The sequence below is a fragment of the Cyanistes caeruleus genome, chromosome 24, assembly GCF_971803275.1.
Source record: "Cyanistes caeruleus chromosome 24, bCyaCae1.hap1.1, whole genome shotgun sequence".
In the NCBI taxonomy this organism is placed as follows: Eukaryota; Metazoa; Chordata; class Aves; order Passeriformes; family Paridae; genus Cyanistes; species Cyanistes caeruleus.
In genome coordinates, this window is record NC_141724.1 from 137,776 (window position 1) to 158,367 (window position 20,592).

The following is a 20,592-nucleotide window of genomic DNA, read 5'->3' on the forward strand; positions in this document are numbered from 1 at the left end:
GCTGAGACTGGCAGTCACCGGAAGAAGCAGGAATAGATGCTCCAGTGCTGTGGGCAAGCCTGTGTGACTGGGTGGTGGGACCAGCAGGGCCAGGGACTGAGAGACATCTTCACAGATGCCAGGGTCAGCTGGTCAAACGTCTTGGCTGTCAGGCTGCCTACAGTCCTTCCCCTTCCTCTTCAGACCTACGAGAGTGCCCCAAGCTCCCCTGAGATGATGCAGGACCAAAAATGTCAAGTACTACAGAGAAAAGCCTGGCTTTGTGTAATATCCCAAGAAAATAGCTGCTATAGAAGCTACAAAGGAGAAACAGAACTGGAGCACCACCTGGAGCTCCAGCTCATCCCCATGGTGATACTACCCTGAGCTCACTGAAGGCAGCATACTTCCAGAAGCAGCCCAGTCAACAAACCCACCAGCAGTGTAAACTGATCCTGAAAATACATTGTGTGGAGAGGGAGAAGTGCTGAAGCCTGTTTGGAGACCAACAGACATAGCTAGGAATGCCACCAACCTTTTGACAGCCAGGCAGGCAGACAAGGCAGGCTGAAACCAGGAGGAAACAGCCTCTCTGGGCAGAGATACAATGGAGAATGAAATGCAGGTGAACTAGTGTTATTGACATATTATTTGGTGCAGGACATAGTTAAATTATTTGCCAAGCCCCCACCTTTTCCTCCCCACCCCAAGAACAGGAATAGAGTAATTAAAACATCATGTTCTGGGACAGTGGAGATCCCATGGGAGAGCTGGAAATGGAAAGAAGTACACCCACCACCGTGGCCTGTCCCAGTACCCTTCCCTCTTGCCTCAGGGGTCCCCAGGTCTGCCAGAAAGCTGTTGGATAAAGATGATCCCAGTGTCTGGTGTATGTAGCAGAACAGGATCTTGTGCTGGTCAGACTGGTTTGGGTGACCCCAGATTGAAGACAGCAAGTGTTGCTGGGATGCAGTTGTGTGTTCATCTAGCGGCATCACCTCCATGTCTCCTCTGTGGTGATACTCCATTCCAGTGGGCTGTCACTCCTTGGGGTCATATTCACCCATCAAGCCCCTCGTCCCAGAGGAAACACCAGACCCCTCCTCTGTCTGCATGGAGGCACTGGCAGCACCAGCTATAGACCCTAAAGGATGAGTTACCTGCTTGAGTGAGGACTGGTGCTGCCAAGACATGTTTGTCAGGCAGCCAGCACTTGGGAAACAAGGAAGGAGAATGTGGAAAGGACAAGTCACTGCACTGGGGACATATGGGGCAGCAATCAGGGAAGGACAGCAGCCCACACACTCCTTGAAGACAGAGCAGAGAGTGAGTCTTCACAGAGCATTGAATTAGTACTGGAAAAAGGACATTGAACAGCCTCACCTTCCTCTGGTCCAGGAACAGAAGGGCAGGAGGAACAGAGATACTACTTCTTGTGCCAGATAAGTTCCTTGGAAAAAGGTGATGTGCTTGAATAGGCTGCATCATGAGGGGCCCATTGAACCGAACCAGGGAGCTCTTACCCAAGAGCGTGAGGAAGAGGCACAGTGCAAGGGGTAAGGGAAGACTACAGCAATGGGGACATCTCAACTATTGTCATGTGGTCTCCATGTGGTCAAGGATCCCTTATTCCTAGACAAGCTCTCCAAGGAGAGGATGTTTCTCCTAGAAGCAAAGAGCAGGAGTGGCAGCTTCCAGGATGCAGCTGGAGCCAGCACAGACTTCTCTTTCTTAACCAGGAAGCAGCAAAAACAGGTCAAGGCAAATGCAGCAGGCAAAGCTCTCTACAGGGCACAGTTACCCTCTTCCCATCTGGAACAGCAGGACCAGCTGACTTGCTGCTACTTGCTTCTGACTGCCACTACCCCACACCATCCTCCTCACTCCCTTTCCCCTGGAGCTCACAGGGAGGTGGCAGTCTGTTTTGGTCAGGGCTCTTGAGAAAGACTACAGGAGATTATCCTCTTTCTACTGGCCTCACATCATCTCATGACCCAAATCACTGTCTGTCTCACCACTCACTGGTCACACAGTGCCCCAACAACTGATTTTGGTAAGGAATTATCTCCATTGCCACTAGGAAACAAGTATTGGGCTCTTCATACTGGCAAATGCAGGAATCTCTGACATGGCCACAAGCGTCAGGATCCAGGGGGATCTTTGGGGACACACAACCTTGTTGAATGCTGGTCTGCATCGCTGGGGGATGTGTGTGTGAGCCTGACACAGGCAGCAACAGAGCAACAATGGGAGCCAGACAGTTAAAAAGTGTTGGCCTAAATGAGCATAAAAATGAACACAACCACAGAGATCTTCCATGGTGTCAGTAGCCATTTTGAACATCTTAGCAGGCCCTTTCTGTGGCAGATTATTTTTTAAACAATGACAGAGGCCATTACACCAATACAGCCCAGAACGGTGTTGTACCTATATCATCATGGAGGAGAACTTGCACATTCTGTGAGGACAGTGATCTGATGCTTTCTCTTCTGCTTCTATTGTCACGGGGTAAACTTAGAGCCTGGAAGCTTAGCTGAAGTGAAATGTCAATCCAAAAGTTCAGAAAACTATTTTCCAAAGCCTAGTCAGGAAACCAGGATGGATATCACAATAGAACAGACTTTCCCAAGAGATTTCCAATAATTCCTGGATTTGGAATCATGTTGTTGCTTCTCTTATCAAGCAGGACATGCGTATTCATGACAGATGAGGACTAGACTTCTACATCTGCTAGAGACATTAATTCCAAGAGAAATTAGAAATCAGATTATGTTTTGAGATTACTAGAGGTCCTTAGTGTTTACAGTGGAACACAGAAAACCTGAATTTGTACTGCTCTGCTGAGGCCTTTCTCTCATTCTGGAAATGAAATGGTTTGGCTGTCCCGGATGTTGAACTTGATTAGTGTCCGCCACAAATGCAGTCAGAAGCAGGACTGCAAGGCTGCTTAGTGTTGCTTTTCAAGGACAGCTTTGTTGCCCAATATCCTGAAACCATATCCTGTTTTCCTCACAAGAAAAAAATTCCTAATAGGATTAATATTAAATCCGTCTTTTAAAGGAGACAAAAATGCAGCAGCACAGAGCAGGAAGGACACCTTCCTATTTTCAGTAAGATGGAGAAGCAGCAGAAGCAGCAGGAACAGGAACAGCAGAGATGTGCTGCAGCTTCTCACCTGCCCTTCCAGCCCATCAATGCTCCGGCAGCTCCCTGCTCACTTGAGCTCCACCATCCCCAGCCTCTTGTTTTGCACTTTACTCTAAAACCCACACACTGGGGCATTGCACATCAGTGCCAGACAAATGACATACTCTGGCTTCATTCATCCCAGCAGCACTGGGTCTTCTCAAAGGAAACTGGAAGACCATGTCTCACCTGGGATCCACCACAGCACTTCCCACTGCTCATCTCCAGCAGAGCAGAATGCTTGAGCCTAGGTAGGATCTTAACAGCAGAGCCAAGTGGCACTTTGAGTTTGATCCAAAATTGCCCCTTTGAATTGTTATTTATCTTGTCTAAGCAAAACAGAGTGCTGGCCTCTCCCTGCTCAGCCACACAGGAACAGACGGATCAAGAGATCCTCCCACCCACTCACTCTTTGGGGTATGGTGTCTCACCTCAGAAGTGGGTGAAAGAGTTGGTTGTAGTCCCTGGCCTTTTACTGAGTGCACCTGGTCCATTCAGTGCCTCAACATGCTCAGAGTAAACCCGTGACCATGCTTGCTGTGATGGAGGAGCGGTGGTTCTTTTGATATGGAAGTGCTAGCACCTCCCCACAGCTGCTCCGACACCATCTGTGGAGTGTCACTGTTTAATCCCTTTTTTCCCTTGAGTCACAGTTGAACTACACCACTCTTCTTTTGGCTGTAAAACAAATTAGAGCATTAGACATGCAACCCAGAAGTCAAGTAGCATCATTAGGCTTTGGGAGATGACAGCCAGAGAAAAACATTCCCAGGTAACAGTGCTTTTGCGCAGGACTTGGGACATATGAGGAGTGAAGAACATGGGATGCACGGCTGCCGCAGGCAGAGATGAGGAACTCTGCTTGGGATGGGAACATGCTACCAGCAAGGGCCTCTCTCACACACCAAAGTGTTTGGCACACAAAGCCCAGGACTGTTTTATCCTGCAGAACCAAACCGTGAGTGAAATGGTGAGGGCATCCAGATCCTTTACATCCCTGGCACAAAGGCCCACCACAAATGTCCCCCCTGGCACTGTGTCCTTACCCTCATGTGAGCACAGCTGCCAGAGTGGGCTGGCAACGCTAAGAAATGTGATGAACACAAAAGCACAATCGTCAGGCAATGGATTTTAATTTCAATGGAATTTTAAGTGCTGATGGGTTTTAATACAGACAGTGTTCAGCAATCTGCACCTGAAGGGGTCCATGACCACCAGGGGCAGGGCCAGGTATGCCAAGAACGGAGCCAGGACTCCCGGGAGTGGGGTCAGGGCCTCCCGGGAGCAGGGCCAGGATCCCCAAGAGCAGGAGCAGGAACCCCACGAGTGGGGTCAGGACTCTCGGGAGCGTGTCCAGGACTCCCGGGAGGAATGAGGGCCTGGCAGTAAGGGGCAAGGGGACCCCTTGCTCCTGCCCAGCGAGTGGAATTCCTGAGCAGTCACTCCGTGGGACAAGTTCAGGGAAGTCCCGCGCTGCCGCTGCGCCGGGCAGTGCCATCCCGCCCGGCCTCCTGGCACACGCGGCCCCAAACCCCGTCCCGCCGCCAGCGGGGGCCCGTAGGGGCCGGGGCGGTACGTGCCGTGGCGCACGGCCCAGCCCGGCCCCGCCGCGCTCCTGGGGTCGGGGGGGGCCCGGCAAAGCGCACGTGGCGCGAGGGGGGCGGTGCTGGGCGGTGCTCGGCCGCGCACGCCCCGCTCCCGCCCCCCGCGCCCCTCCGCCCTTATAGCGGCGGGGGCGGGGGCGGCCGCACTTGGCGGCAGCGGCGGCACCCGCAGGTAGGGCGCGGGCGGCCGCGTGGCGGGCGGCCGAGGGAGCGGGGAGGGGGCGCCTCGGGGTCAGGCCCCCGGCTCTGGGAGCCGCACGAACTCTGGTGGCCCCGCGCTACCCGGAGCCTCTGCTGCCGGCCCGGCTTAGAAGTCCTGGAGCCGGTGATGGTCCTGGGCCGTTCCTGGAGCGGGGGGCCGCCCCCGCAGCCGGTCGCGCGGCCGGTCGGTTCCACACCGGCGTTTCTGGCTGTGTTGGAACCGCCGCTTCGGTCTCCCCCGCCCCCGAACTGTGGGGGGAGCCATGTTTTGTTCCCGCTCCGGTATGGCCGCGTGGTGAGGATTCCTCAGTACCCTGCCCTGAGCGCCCTCGTCCCTCTCACCGGCAGTAGCCGGGTCAGGGTTTCCCCGGCTTCCTTCTCCCGGCGAACGGTGCGGATGCATGGCGGTGGCCTGGGGGGGCCCGGGTAGCCCAGTTGCCTCGAGGTGTGGGTGCCCTGTCCCGGGGAGCTCCTGCCCGGCCCCTCAGGCCGCTGCCCCGGCGTATTTGTGGGGCCGCGCGGGGGAATCTCTGCACCATTTGAGGGCGCTTGATAAGCGCTGGGGCGCAGGGAAGAGGTAATTACGTTATGTTTGGCTCTTGATAAAGGCAGGGAGGGCCTGGAAGCAGCGTGGGAACCGTGTCGTGGCAGTGGGTCTGCGGTATTGGGGTGCACGGGGATAACCCCCGTCCCCATGGAGAGCACTCCTGCGGCCTTCAGCACCTGGGTGAGCACTACATGGGGATGCCGTTCGCACCGGCCTTCAGGTGATTACTCCTGGCATGTGCTCAGAGCTGGACCTCGGGCATTCGAGGCTGCTCAGGTGGGTGAGTCACCCAAGTCCTTCTGCACCGTTAATCCCCTGCTGGCTGTGCAGGATGGACTGCGGAACCGTGCTCCGGCTCCAGGAGAGGTGCCTTTAGCCCTTGTTTCTGCCTTGCTCAGGGAGGAGGTGGTAGTAAGGTCTTGATGGCCCCGTACGGGTTTGGGGCGTGCGTCCACTCTCAGGTATGTGAATCACTCAGCTAGCAAGGCGTTTCCGTGATCAGCAGGAAAAAGCTGAGGCTGCTGGAGTTCACTGGTGGCTGGTGGTAGCTTACATTCGCTGGGCAGCAAGGGGCTGTCAGAACGCTCCTAGAGCCAGCACCTACCAGCTCTGGTCCTGGGGTCTGCTCTGGTTGAAGCCTGGTGGCCTGTGGCAGGTGTTTGCTGGCCCCAGGGTGAGATGTTCGGGAACCTCAGCGGGACTGAGATCCAGGTGTGCTGCTGGAATGCTTCACCACATTGGGTTGGGTGTTGCAGGTCGGGTAGAAGTCCTGCAGCTAAAAGGTGGACTAATGCATCATGAAAGTGAGCAACGCTGGAGGGCTTGAGTGTGAACAGGCAGATCAGAGGGGAATTGTGAATTGTACCTGCGGCAAGTGAGGTGGGATTCTTGTCCTGAAACAGTAAATGCCCTGAGTGCTCGAACCCTGCCCTTTAAGGGTGGACCTTTTGCACAATGGTTATTCATGCTCTCCAGCTTTAAGCCTCTTATGAGGAAAAAGGTGGGTTTTCTTAGTTGCATCACAAGGAAACAGGTATAATAAGGGTTTTGTGCCTTTCTGTGAGCCTTAAGTCTTTTTGTGGTGCACAGGCATCCCATTTTCATGCTAAGTTAGGTAATTTAGTGCTGTTTGATTCTCCCTGGGTGTCTTTGCACTGAGGTTTCCTTGGCTGTGTCTGGAAGGAAAGGAACAATGCTGAGAAATGGGCCGGGGCAGGGAACAGCTGGGGTGTGCTGGGTGTAAAGAAACTCCCCAAGCTCCTGATGGTGCCTTTGTTGGGAAGGAACTTTCTTGGTCTTAGATGAACCGCTGGGGTGATGGACCTCCTAACTACAAAAAGTTCTGTTAGAGTATGGCAGATCACCCTGCGCCAAAGTCGTGGGGGTGCCTGTGGCTGTCCTAGTCCCTTGGGAAGGTGTGAAACATTGTTCCCTTCCAGGAGGTGTTACCTGGAAAAGGTGTGAATGGTCGCATGTACTTTTTCTTGGCTTCTATTTGGCACAGTTGGACTGATTAGTCTGGCAGCTAAGGTGGAAAATACCCAGTGACTTTCATGCTGTCATTTTATATCTCTTTTATGAGCAGTTGAAAAGCTGCACATAGGCTTGGGAGGCGCATCTCATTAAGCTCTGTAGGTCAAATCTACTGTTGCACTTTTATGGCTTTTCCCATTTCCTCCTCTGGAATCAGCCTATAACAGACTCTTAAGAAAGTGGGAGCCTCTAACCAGTGGTATTGATATGACTCACTGTGTCCTTAGAGCCGCTGCAGTGTAGTTCTGTAGCCAAGGAAAATCCACGTGTGTCTGTAGTTAATTACTGAAACCGCTATCACCAGAGTGTTACTGGGCCCTTGGTGTGACCTCCTTTCCTGCCTCCATCCCAGTGCTGCCTTGGTCCTGGTTTGAGGGCTGGGTCCTTGGTGTGAGTGTCCCACTTCTATCCATGTACTCCTGGGTCCTTGGTGTGACCTCCTCTCCCACCTCCACCCTTGTGCTTTTGGGTCCTTGGTGTGCATGTCCCACCTCCATCCTGGTGCTTACTCATCTGTGGTTTGAGTGCTCGAAGCTAGCAATAATGTGGCAGCGGCTGGGATCAAAATTCAGACTCCTGCACTTAGGGAAGGGACAGCCAGTTCTGTTTGATGGTGGCTGCTGTGACTTTTTGTGATTTTTGCAGCCCCCTGCTTTGCGGAGCTGTCTCTGGCTGGCATTGTGGGTCTGTAATGAAAGAATGCCAATGCTATTCCATACTACATTTTTCTCATTCTGAGGATTTCCGGGCAGGCACAGGGTGTCCTGGGAGTGTTCCTGAGCACTGCTGGTGCAGGGAGGATCAACTCTGTGTCCTGGCAGAGCATGACTCGTGCTCAGGGTGTGACTGGGGAACCCTGTACAGGGGCTTGAGCATCCCCTGTCCCCTCCTGAGACATGGGTTTGGCTGGCAGCTGGTGCTATGAGAATCCCTTTCCCTAGGGATGGGGGTGCAGTTAAAGAGGGGACTCTAGGTGTGCTGTGCTGCAGGCTAAAGCTGATGTGAGCCCAGACTACATGCAAGAACTGCTTGCTTCACGTAATATTCTTGTAACTGATCTGCAGACCCCTCTGGCTGCAGGGTTTTGGGCTTGAGGGCTCTAGAAGAGCCGTGACCACAGCCAGGCTCTGGTGTAGAAATAAGCCAGGCTTTCTCCCTTGGGCCTGTTGGTAGCTTGCTTAAACCTGATTTCATGCTTTCTCACACCAGTAAGATGCTTGGTCGTTACTGAGCATTGTTGATACTAACAGCCAGGCACAGCAGGCCCAGATGGGAGCTTCTCTGGTGGTCACAAATAGCTGCTTATCTCTCTGGTTGGTTTGCTTCCTCCAAAGCTGCCAACAACTATCCCAACATTTCATTTTGCAGGGCAGCTTGCAGCCTTTCATGCCCTGTGCCATGCTGGGAGTGTTTTGGAGGCTGAGGGGCTGTGTCCACCAGAGAGACCAATTGGGAGTGTCCAGGACAAGTTTGTGGCTGTGCCTGGTGGGGTGAGCAGGATGATCTGTGCCTCTGCAGGCTGAGGCTCGTGCTGCCAGTGGGGGAGCTGGAGAAGGGCAGCTGCCAATGCTGTGCCCCATGGCGTCTGTCTGTCTGCACGCTGGTGTTGGCTCACCGGGCCAACAGACTGGGGCATGTCTGGGAGTGTGTTGGCCATCCCTGGTGGGAAGAAGCACTGAGTGGGCTGGGCTGCTTCTGGCCAAAACCTTGAGCTTGCCCATGCGGGCTGCTGGCCTTGAGTGAGCCCTGCCTGTGCTGCTGACCTTGGCTCACCCTGGCAGCAAAGGCTGGAGCTGAGCAGGGCCTCAATTGACTATTGTCCTGGTGCAGAGCCCTTGGAAGTGCTGGAGAGTCACGTAGGCCATGTGCTGCCAGGTTAAACCCTGGCTGTGGGTGCCTGCTGGAATTAGAAATCTGTGCATAATGCTCTAAACCTGCTTAAAACTGGTGAAGGTGGTGTCTTGACTCCTGACAATCTCTTTCATCTTGCTTCAGGCCAAAAAAAGTCCAAATTTGAAGCTGTAGAATGTTATTGGCTGTGAACAGCTGGTGGTTGCCAAGCCCCTTCATTTCCCCAGCAAAAGATCTCAGTTTATTTTCAGGGATCGGAAGGGTTGCTGGGGGCATGCTGGCTCCCCATGTTGAGCAAATGTCCCATGGATGTTTATGGCCCTGTGCTGAGCACTGGAAGGGCCTCTTGTGATGAGCTGGGTTTGGGAGGTTGTGCTGGGAGGGGTGGATGTGGCTAATCTTTCAGCTACTTCTTTGGGCTGGGCTGATGGGGAGCAAGCTTCTGGAGAACAGCATCCCCCTTTCTGCTGGGGGCTTGAGGGAAGAGCTCCTTTGGGAGGAGCTTCTAGCAAGGGACAGCTTTGTGCCCATCCTGCCTGGCCTAGGTGTTTCAGTGTTGGCATTCCCAGGCCAAAGGCTTGGTCCTGCTGACAAAGGCACAAGGGGCCCGAATGGCCATTGGATAGCCTGGACATTTTTTTTGCTGTGGACATCCTGCTTGGGACAATGCTATGTCCATCTCAGAAGCTGGATGCACAGGAAGAGCAAGAAGCAAAGACAGCAGGGCTGGGATGACCCATGGTGGATTTCACACCTGCTGTGATGCATGCCCAGTGTAGGGAAGCCTTGGGCTGGAGAGATGTGTGAGTAGAGGCAAAGGTGTGTTGTGCCTGGGCAAGGCCTCTGCTTGGATGGGGGAATGTCCCTCTTCCTTTGACCCCAAAAAGGAGCACTGTGAGCCACTTTAATAAAAACTTTGCCCCAGAAATACTTTGGGGCATTTGCAGCACTTTATAAATGTGAGCTTCTGTCTTTATGTGCTGGAGTCCTGCCAATCTGAGCTTTCAGAACTGCAGCAATTTACTGCATTATGTAACTAAAAGTCTTGAAATTATACTGTTCCAGGCCCCTTTGGAGAAAAGATAACTGCTTGTGGCTGAGACCTGGGAGATATCAGGGCTTTAGTCTCCTGGGGGGGTCTGTTTTGAGGTGATACCATCTTCATTAGCTCAATTCCTGCTCTCACTATAGGTGTGCAGAGGAGTGTGGCTGTAGGCTACCCATTCCTGCAGATTAGTCAGGACTTTTATAGGGAGCAGTTGTGATACTCAGTCATTACTTGGTCTCATCAGTCTTAATTACTGTAAATATGGTTATTTTATTTTATTTTCTAATAGGGCAAACTGTAGCTGGCTGCCTGGCAGCTGTGAATTTGATTTCTAATCACATGTTGCAGCTCTTCCAAAACAGCTGAAAATGTCATAATGATGTGTTCTGGTTTTTGTTTTTTGTTGTTTTTTGGGGTTTTTTTTTTATTTCTTTTTTTGCAAAAGGGATGTAATTTTTCCAGTTGGGCAGGCTGCATTACCTGTGTTTTATTTTTTGTTTTCCTCACTTGTTTGAAAGTACTTCTGTGTGGGAGCAAAGAGTAAATTGTAAAGAAGCCTAATGCAATTGAAGGATGAGCATTTCTAAAACTTAATGAGGATTTTCAGTGACTCAGGGAAAAGTGTTGTGGCATGCAGAACTCTTCGTGTAAACTCTCTGGCGTCAGACTTTGGGAATCTTTGGTCTCAAAACCTTGTTCAGCTCAAGGTTTTTCATTGTGCCTCAGCAATGCAAGAGAGATCATGTCTAACCTGCCAGAAGCCTTTTATTTTACAGAGAGATGCCACCTCAGCACCCGCAGGAGGAGGAATGCTGCTTGTAGAGGAAGAAAAAATAAATGAACCAAACCACAGTCATTTTGGAGCAGTTGAACTGCTTGGGAGCAGTGGAAGAATTAAACCAATGTATATGTCTCAGGAACAAAAGGGGAAAATCCCCATTGTAACCCCCTCAGCCTTTGCCTCGGATGACTTTTATTGCCTGTAATTTTAATTAGTGCTTACAAGTAGATTGTATTCCTTGCTGGGACCTTTCATAGCCAGCACCTGGTGGTTTCAGCTTTCAAAAATGTTTTGGATAAATTGGTGTGATTGGATGATGCTCTAGGATTCACTGAAGGCTGTGAAAGCTCAGTGTGACTCAGAGCAAGAGGTGGCAGAAACTCCAGTGTGCAGCTTGTTTGGGGAGGGCATGTTCAACAATTCCTAGTGCTCATGGTGGGTGGGTGGGCTTCTCTGTGTTCCAAAACCAGACTGCATTGGGAGTCTTTGTGGAGCCTGGCAGTTTCCTTGGTGGATGCACATCCCAGGTGGGTGCCCACAGGTGTGTGTTGGCCTGGGGATCTGCCTGCAGCCTGACACCACAGATACAGGCTCATCCTGGTGAGTCCCAGAGAGGAAATTGGAAGAAATGGGCTCTGGCTCCTGGGCATAGTTCAGTTGCGGACGTGCCAGGGGCAGCGTCTTGTCAATGATTCCTTTGTTGGAGTGGTGGGTGGCTTGGAGCTGCTCGTGATGGTCATGTGTTGCACTGGCCAGGATGCAGGAAAATACCCTGCCAGAGAAAAATCATTGTCTGGGTCACACTAAACCACTCTTAGCAGCTTGCAGGAACCGACCTCCTTTGCTTTTCCTCTGGCCCCATGCGGGTCTGGGGCATCATCTGGTAGGCATCACTGTGGCCAGGTGTCAGGTGGCTCTGGCTAACTTGGTGCTGTATCAGATAACTGCTGCCAGTACTTCCAGTGCCAGGTAGGAAGGAGCAGGATCTCCCCATGACTCTGGATCACCAGCTGTGCTTCGACCAGGACACCGGGATCCCAGCCTTGGATATGCACCAAGTGACATGGAGTGGGTGAGAAGGCAGGAGCCCTTAGTCCTGTAGTGTGTGCTATAGGGGTGTGTCAAATAGGTGCTGGCATGTCAGCAGCCATGGATGAGATGGTAATCGCTGTGAGCTGGGGTGGATACAGGCTATAAATAGGAGGCTGCACCTCTCTGAGCCAACGCCACACTGCTTTGAAGTTGTCACTCTGCCTGGTATGGCCTCAGGAGCTCTGGAAAAGCCTCTCCTGCTCAAAGGCTTTTTCCTCAAGTGCAAACCTGAGCAGCAGAGAGCTGCTGAATGAGGAGTGGGTTCTAGTGAAGGAGCCTAATGTTGCCCCTTGGCTGGTAGTACTTAATAGGGGTGGGTGGGGTGGGGATATCTCTCTGAGGCTGAGGAGCTCTGCAGTCCATCAGAAAATGCCTTCTGAAATCCCTGGGGATGCACAGGGGTTCTGGGGCTGGTAGTGATTTCTGTTGCTTTGCATGATGTAACCCTTGTTTGTGAGCAGCTGCCCTTCTTACGGTTCCTTGCTGTGATGTCTTGTGCTGCTCTCGGCTGCCTGGACCAGCCTTCATTTGGAGTAACAGCAGCTCTGGAGTGTGATCTAGTTCTGCTGCAGCGTGGGCCCATGTATGAGCAGCCTGACCCTGATGGCCTCTGGATTGCTCCCAATCAGCCTCTCCAAGGGGATTCCACACTTCAGCAAGCCTGAATGACATTTTCCTGTTTATTTTGTTTTCTAGTCACTTCTGGTTTTGAGCTTTTTAGGTGAATTGTTTTTATACTTGGGTGCTTTGTGAAGCCTGCCATAGCCTTTTTGATCGAGGAGGAGGGTTTGGATGCATTTGGGTCAGGAGGTGCCCTGCAGGGTCAAACAGCAGGGGAACCAGGCTTTGCTGGGACTAAGTGTGTGTATCTACCTCCCCCTTCCCTGGTGGCATATGGGACCTTTCCTTAGTCACTGCTCAGGCTAAGTTTAGCCACAGACCCTGACCTTTAGGAATGGTGGGTGTGCTGTGACACCCAGCTGCCCTTTTTCAGCAGAAATAGGGGTGTCCTGTTTGGCTCATGCATGGGGGCTTACTTCCCCTAAGTGTCTGGATTTAATAACCATGGTATGCAGCTCCTGCTCTAGGTAGCCTGGGGCTTCCTGGGATTTTGCAGTGCTGGGGTGGCACTCCTGGAGATGCTATGGGAGCTCTGCCCATGCAGATGAGCCCTGGCTGCTGTCACAGACACTCCCTGCCCTTTCCAGCTTAGGTCAGGATGTCATGCCTTAAATTTGTCGCTTACAAACATGTGCTGACTGGGGCTCTTAAAGGCCAGCTGCAATCTGAGCGTGTGCTTTGGAGTGGCCCACTGTGCTGGTGATCCTGGAATGCTCTCACCTTAAGAATCAGCTTTTCTTATGGTGGTGGGGGCACTGGTGCAGTGCCAGCCTTGCAAACAGAGTTTGAGCTGTGCAGTTGTATGCCAGGAGCAGGAATTCTGCTTTCTGCTGAAGCAACACTTTGTCCCTTGCAGATCTGTGATCCCCAGCTGAGTCATCGCCGACTTGATTCACGATGCCACCGGCCATTGGAGGCCCCGTGGGATACACTCCTCCTGAAGGAGGATGGGGATGGGCTGTGGTCATCGGAGCCTTCATCTCCATTGGCTTTTCCTATGCCTTCCCCAAATCTATCACAGTGTTCTTCAAAGAGATTGAGGTCATCTTCAATGCATCCAGCAGCAAAGTCTCCTGGATCTCCTCCATCATGCTGGCTGTTATGTATGCAGGAGGTAAGTGGGCTGGAGGCTGGTACATGTGCTGCATCACAGCACAAGATGCTGCTCTCCTGCTGGGGCTGGTGATTCTCACCTGGCTGCAGTGACAACCACCAAAATTTTGCTCTAACTTTGAGTTCTCTCCTTATGTGAGAGCAAAACCTCCCTTAATGGGTTTTCTTAAAGGAGGTTGCTCAAAAAGTTACATTTAATGCCCAGAATGCAAAAACCAGGTTAATCTGTCCTCCTCTGCAAAGCTGTAAAATCTTTCCGGGGAATTACAACTTGTGTAATTCTGCCCTTGTCCTTGTTACAGTAGGCTACAGATGCTGTGTCTGCTCCCAGCATCTTCCTGAAGGCTGGCAAGCTGCTGTGCCACATGTAGCTGCCTTGCTTTCAGGGGCACTTCCTTTCGGATAAGACATTGATTTATTTATTTATTTTTTTAAAATTCAGGGAATAGTGGGTGTATCTAGGGATCTGTCCCCAGTTTCTCATCAGCTCAGTTGTGCTTGGAATGCACTGAAGCCTCGTGCCACATGTTAATGCTTGCTGGTGCCAAGAGGCAGCTTCTGCTGTTTGAGGATGGCAGCATGCACTGGAAGTATAAAGATGTGGGCAGAATAAGGCAAACCCACCTAAACTAAAACAGCTCCCCTCCCTCCCTCCCCTGTCCTTCAGAAGCTGCCTTTTGAAGGCTTTTAATTCCCAAGCTGGGTACTTTATGCATGGTTTTAATGGGTGAGGAGCATGCAGAGCGTTCCTAGTCTCCAGACCCTGGGGTCTTGTATGTGCCTGCAAACACAGTGTTGTGCTGGGCTGAAAGAAACACTGTGAGCCTGCTGTTGTGGCCACTTCAGAGGCAAATGGGAGCTTGTCCCTGCCACCAGTCCGCAGCTGGCGAGTTGCCTGCAGCCTTGTTGGATTTGTGCATCCAAAGGAGCTGACGTCAGCTCCCGGCTGAACACGAGGCTTTTCCTTTGGGGGAACAGGCTCTGCTTTGTCCTCGCTCAGCTAGCGAAGCGACGAGCACATTTCCCTGCTCCAATGTTGTAACAAGCTTGTAAACCGTGTAACTGCCTTAATGAGACCCAATCTAGGCCATTCCTCCTCTCCCAATAGCTCAGAGCTGGTTCTTCTGGGGGCACTGTCTGGAGCTGCCAGGGGTAAGAATTCCCTCCTCCAGTACTGGAGTTGTGGTTGTCCCCATGTCCCCCTCCCTCCCTGGTGATACTGTCTCTCCTGCTTTCACTGAACTGTTGCCATTAAATTCTAGCAGCTGCTGGTCTTGAACTGCTTGCCCGTATGTGGGTGGCAGGGATGCTGAAAGTACCCCAGATCTACCTGGGTGTATTTTTTTCCCCCAGAAGGTGGTCAGGTACTGAACAGGCTTCCCAGAGCAGTGGTCGCAGCTGCAAGGCTGCCAGAGCTTGAGGAGCATTTTGGACAATGCTCTCAGGCAGAAGGGATTGTTGGGGTTGTCCTATGCAGAGCCATGAGTTGGACTCCATCTCAGGATTTTCTATGACTCATCCCCCAGCTGCTGAAGCACAGGAATCACTGCTGCGCCACTCATTTCTGCATGAAACCAGACCCTTTACAGAGTCTGAATTGCACTGGAGCAGTCCCAGTGTGCATCCCATTTTCCCTGTCTCTTAGGACACCTGCTTGTTTGGAGGCTGAAAAAGTAGTTCATCCTCTGGAGGAACATTCTGGACTGATGGAACCTCACAGAGCTGGGGCAGCTCCTGTCCTGGGCAGGGCTAGGTGTAAGGAGGAAGCATATTTGCCTACAGATGCCCTGTGCAGTGACCATCAGGATGCATGGATGGCACGGTGTCAAATGCCCCTTTTTCAGATCCATGTTGGGATTAGATTCCATTACTTACATGTTTTTGGCAGCTTGACCAATCAAGTTAGATCAGGTAATGTTTAGTCAAAAATGCTTCCTGTGGATGTAGAAAATAAGAGTGTGTGTGAATTTTTTTCCTTTTAAAAAAGTGGGTGCGGTGTGGGGAATCACCCCTAGAGTACCTGGCACTTCCCAGCTGGGTGGCTTCCTGCTGAGTGCCCCTTGGAACCTGCTGCTCCCAGGTGGACTTCCTGGAGGAAAGGCTGTCTGCCTTTAGACTATGTTTAGGGGCATCACGTTTGATGAGTTCAAGGTCCAGGTTTTGCAAAGTGCTGTGCACTCTATGGGACTCATGATATGGCAGCCCCATGTGCTGCTGCCTCTCACAGGACCAGGGCCATGGCCCATTGTACTGGAGCCTCTGGTAGCAGAGAGCAGAATGTCATGGGGCTGGGGACAGCCTCTGCAGTGCCAAGGCTTCTGTAACCTGCTCCAGGCTTTGTTTAAAGTGGGCAAAAAGGTCAAGTACCATCTGAGGGCCCATGAATAACATGTTGACAACGTCCCTGTCTGTTAATGGCAAAGCAAGGTCTGTTAATATTCAATGGATGTTCATTCAGTGTATTTAAATACATTTTAGTGTCTGTAGAGCATGCTTGGCAGTCTCTAATCACTGTTTGCTTTGGATTAAAGCTACTGATAGTGAAGCACTTGAAAGGGCAATTGGGCCCTGTCTGCTTTAGGGGTAGCAGTGGAAACAGAAGCACCCCTTCTCCTGGGGCAGTGCTGCTTCTCTCCAAGCCCTAGGGAGCTTCACCTGCTCCCAGAGAAGGTGTTTCCTCACAGCTTTGTCTGGTCTTGATCAGAAACCTCTGGCAGGTGATGTGCAGTTGCTTTGCAGCTGAGACCCCAGCTCGTGGTGGGTGGGTTGCCATAAGTAGGGTAGAGCCCACAGCACAGCATGAGGCAGGTGGCTTCAGCCTGTCCCAAAGCCCTGTGTCTGTGAGCAGCTGGTGGCCAAGCAGCTCCCATTTCAGCCCACAGAAGTCAACTTGTTCAAAGAAGTCAAAGCTTTCTGTGCTTCAACAGTTCTCTCTCTATGGTTGGTTTAGATTACATATTTAGGAAGAAGTTTTTCCCTGAGGATGATGAGGCCCTGGCACAGAGAAGCCTAGAGAAGCTGTGTCTACCCCATCCCTGGAAATGTTAAAGACTGGGTTGGATGGGGCTTGCAGCAGCCTGTTCTAGTGTAGTGTCCCTGCCCATGGCAGGGAGTTGGAACAAGGTGATCTTTAAGGTCTCTTCCAACCCAAACCATTTTGTGATTCTCTTATCTCCAGCTGCCTCTGAACCTCCTGCCCTTTCCCCTTACCCCAGTTCCCTCACTGGGAGAAGGAACACTGTGAAAGCTGGAATCCTCTGGCAGTAAAGCTGCAGTGTGCTTGCCTGTGTGTGTTTGGTATCTCATGCTAAGGTAACTTCTCTCTGGATGCATCTCCTTTCTTTGCTCAGGTCCCATCAGCAGCATCCTGGTGAACAAGTATGGCAGCCGGCCCATCATGATCGCAGGTGGCTGCCTGTCCGGCTGTGGGCTGATCGCAGCCTCCTTCTGCAACACGGTGGAGGAGCTCTACTTCTGTGTTGGAGTCATAGGGGGTAAGCGATAGCTCTGCCCTAGTGGGGCAGTGAAAGGAGCAGCTTCAACCCAGTAATTATTAGTTGATGTCTGAATTTGCATAAATTCTGTTTCCTGTCACTGCCTGGGTGCTTCTTCTTCAGTTGGCAGCAGGGGCTGACTTCCACTCATGCAGCTGGGAGGTGGGTGGGTCAGGTGTTGGAAGGCACAGTATGGGCCACTGGTGGAATCACCATCCCTTGAAGTGTTCAAAAAGCATGTGGATGTCACACTTAGGGATGTGGGTTAATGGTGGACCTGGCAGTGCTGGGGCAGTGATTGGACTCCATGATCTTAGAGTGCTTTTCCAACCTAAATGATTCCTTGATTCTAAGTTGGAAATGGAGCTGGGACCCCCTTCTCCCCAGAACTGAAACCGTGCTTGTCCCACTAGCCCTTCTGCTGGTGCTGCTGGGGGTGTCCAAGCCCTGAGCCCCTTATCTCTCTCCTGCAGGTCTTGGACTTGCCTTCAACCTGAACCCTGCCTTAACCATGATTGGCAAGTACTTCTTCAAGAAGCGTCCACTGGCCAATGGGCTGGCGATGGCGGGCAGCCCTGTCTTCCTTTCTACCCTGGCACCCGTCAACCAGCTCTTCTTTGGCATATTTGGCTGGCGTGGCAGCTTCCTCATCCTGGGTGGCCTCCTCCTGAACTGCTGTGTGGCTGGATCCCTGATGCGGCCCATAGGTCCCAAGCCAGATCAGCTGAAGAAAGAGGCCAATAAGGAAGTGCAGCAGGAGGCTGGGAAGGCAGGGAAAAAGGATGATGGTGACACCAGCACGGACCTCATTGATGGAAAGGCCAAGAAAGAGAAGAGCTCATTCTTCCAGACAATCAACAAATTCTTGGACCTGTCTCTGTTCACACACAGGGGCTTCTTGCTCTATCTGTCAGGCAACGTAATCATGTTCTTTGGGTTATTTGCTCCCTTGGTCTTCCTCAGCAATTATGCAAAGAGCAAGAAGATTGCTAGTGACTCTGCAGCCTTTCTGCTCTCCATACTGGCCTTTGTGGACATGGTGGCCAGACCTTCCATGGGACTGGTGGCAAACACCAAGTGGGTCAGACCACGCATCCAGTATTTCTTTGCTATCTCTATTATTTACAATGGGGTTTGCCACCTCTTGGTCCCCATGTCCACCACCTATGCTGGCTTCTGCATTTATGCTGGCTTCTTTGGCTTTGCCTTTGGCTGGCTGAGCTCGATCCTGTTTGAGACCCTGATGGACCTGGTGGGAGCTCAGCGGTTCTCCAGTGCTGTTGGTCTGGTGACCATCGTGGAGTGTTGCCCTGTGCTTCTGGGACCCCCTATGCTAGGTAGGGTGTGCTATGCCTGGAGAACTCACTTGAGGATATGGTTTTAATGGGGTGGTGCTGGGTTGGTGATTGATTGACTTAATGATCTTAAAGGTCTTTCCCAATCTTAATGATTCTATGATTCTTTGACTCTGGCTGTCCTGCCTGGACTTGCGAGTGGTGGTGGGTTCCCTTGAGCCATGGGCAGCCCTTGGCACTGGGGCAGTGGTCAGGAGACCATCCCAGCATCTGAGGAATGGCCAAGGAAGTGGGATCTGACCCCCTGGCACAGGGTAACAGAGCAGGGAATAAAGGAATGTGGGACAGGTCCTTGCCTGAATGTGAGAGTGATGGGCTTGGGCTGTTCTTGGGAATATCTCCATGACCTGGAGCTGCTCTGGGGGCATCTTGCTAAACTGTCCCCTCTCTTGTCTCTTAGGGAAGCTCAATGACATGTATGGTGACTACAAGTACACGTACTGGGCCTGCGGGGTTGTCCTGATCATCGCTGGGATCTACCTCTTCATTGGGATGGGCATCAACTATCGCCTGGTGGCAAAGGAGCAGAAGGCAGAGGAGAAAGCAAAGAATGAAGGGAAGGAGGAAGAGACCAACATTGACGAGGCTGAGAAGCAGAAAGAGGCAAACAATGATGTGGCCCCCTCACCTCAGAAGAATGTGGAGGATGGTGTCAAAGAGGAGGAGAGCCGCATGTGAGGGACTGGGCTTAATCCCGGAGTGTCGGGGAAGCGCTGCTGCCCTGGTGCGGCGGCTGGGGCAGAGCTCTGCTGGCGCTGGGTGGCCGTGAGAAGTGTTTAAACCAGGTGTTCATTTTTAAACAGGCTCTGAATTGTCTTTCCATCTGTGTTAAACAAAGGTAACAGGACTACATATGCAGTATCCTCATGTGTCCAGGGGCAGGGGGCTTTTATAGTCTGGCTTTTTAACAGTAACATGAATGTACTAATATGTGCCTTACAGTCTCCATATCTAGCTGAATCTGAAGGAGCCTTAACTCTGAACTGTGCTTCAGCTCTGTATTCTGCTTGGGGTTGGGGGGTGGGGGATATGTGTGTTTTGGGGAGTTTTGTTGTTAAAAAGCCATAAAAGCAGGATACTGGATTTGTTGAAGCATGTTGGGCTTCAGGGCCGGCCCTGAATGAATACTGCTTCACACGCTTCTTACTGCAGGCCCTCTGCGGGGGAGATGCGGGCATGGGGCAAGGTGCTCCTCAACCCCCGTGCTCAGTGCCTCCTGGCTCTTTAGGTGGTCTTTAGGTATGTTTTGAAAATACTTTAGCTACTGTAGTTCTTTAAAATCCCTGTTTTTGTAGCTGTTCTCTCATGGGATATTCAGGTTGAAGAAAGATAGCTGCAGTTCTTGTTGGGCAGCATCACCCACTCCAGGGCTGTGGCAGCCCTGCTTGCCCACGCCTTCCTTGGGGAGTGTTGGGGTTCCCCCTGCCTCCCCACTCTGCCTCAATAGTGCCTCTTCTCAGCCCAGTGCAGTGTGATGTGAAATGGGTTCAGGTTGTGGTGCTGGCATTCATGCTGCTGTTGGCTGTGCTGCCCCATCCTGCTCGTGGGATGGATTTCCACCAGAGCATCTCTTCCAGCCAAGTGTTTCGGGTGCCTGACCTTAGGCAGAGTGGTGAGGTGGGTGAACATGGTACATCCCTGAGACTTTATCTGCTTTTGCTCTTTTATCTGTTAGAGAAACCTCTTTTACTTGCTTCTGTTCAACTGAGATCTTAAGGCAGTGGATGCTGAACCTCTCACATCTAGGACACGTAAGGGGGAGGAAAGAATTTGTACGTATTTATTTTTTATTTTTTAGTGTTGGAAAATATCTCATGTATGTGGAGCAGGTTAATGGCTCTCAAGTTCTAGTAAATGTTGATCAGAATTCATGTTAAGAGGCTGAGTTTTTTCAAATAAACTTGTTTTTTTACAATTTACCCATCAAATGTTGAACTTCTTTCTTAGAAGTGTGATTTCTATATGCCAGATCACATAGATTTAGGGTCAGTTTTGGGGAGAGGGTGAGTGGGGCTGTGGCAGGGCTTGGCTCTCCACTTGCTGCTCCCAGCATCCTATGGAAGCTGGACACATACTGAGAGGGTGAGATGCCCCTTTGCAGCTGGAAGAGGAGGCTTTGGTTAGCAGTTGGAGTGGCTACAGCATAGTGTCCTCATGTACTCTGGTTTTGAAAACCCGTAAAAACCC

General features: G+C 51.7%; 1 protein-coding gene across 13 annotated transcripts; it reads left to right on the forward strand.

The window, feature by feature from the left end:
- Positions 1-4,790: 4,790 nt before the first annotated feature.
- Positions 4,791-20,324, forward strand: SLC16A1 (solute carrier family 16 member 1). 13 transcript variants are annotated; one of them, XM_086862088.1, is made up of 6 exons: positions 4,831-4,941; positions 5,579-5,793; positions 13,300-13,557; positions 16,907-17,050; positions 17,524-18,387; positions 18,806-20,324. In XM_086862088.1, the coding sequence occupies exons 3-6, from the start codon at positions 13,341-13,343 to the stop codon at positions 19,081-19,083; spliced, it is 1,503 nt and encodes a 500-aa protein (XP_086718214.1). In that variant the 5' UTR covers positions 4,831-4,941; positions 5,579-5,793; positions 13,300-13,340; the 3' UTR covers positions 19,084-20,324. The 13 variants fall into 13 exon arrangements, with proteins under 13 accessions (XP_086718209.1, XP_086718214.1, XP_086718212.1 ...); XM_086862086.1 differs by having other exon boundaries at positions 5,579-5,737; XM_086862084.1 differs by having other exon boundaries at positions 5,579-5,697.
- The last annotated feature ends 268 nt before the right edge of the window (positions 20,325-20,592 follow it).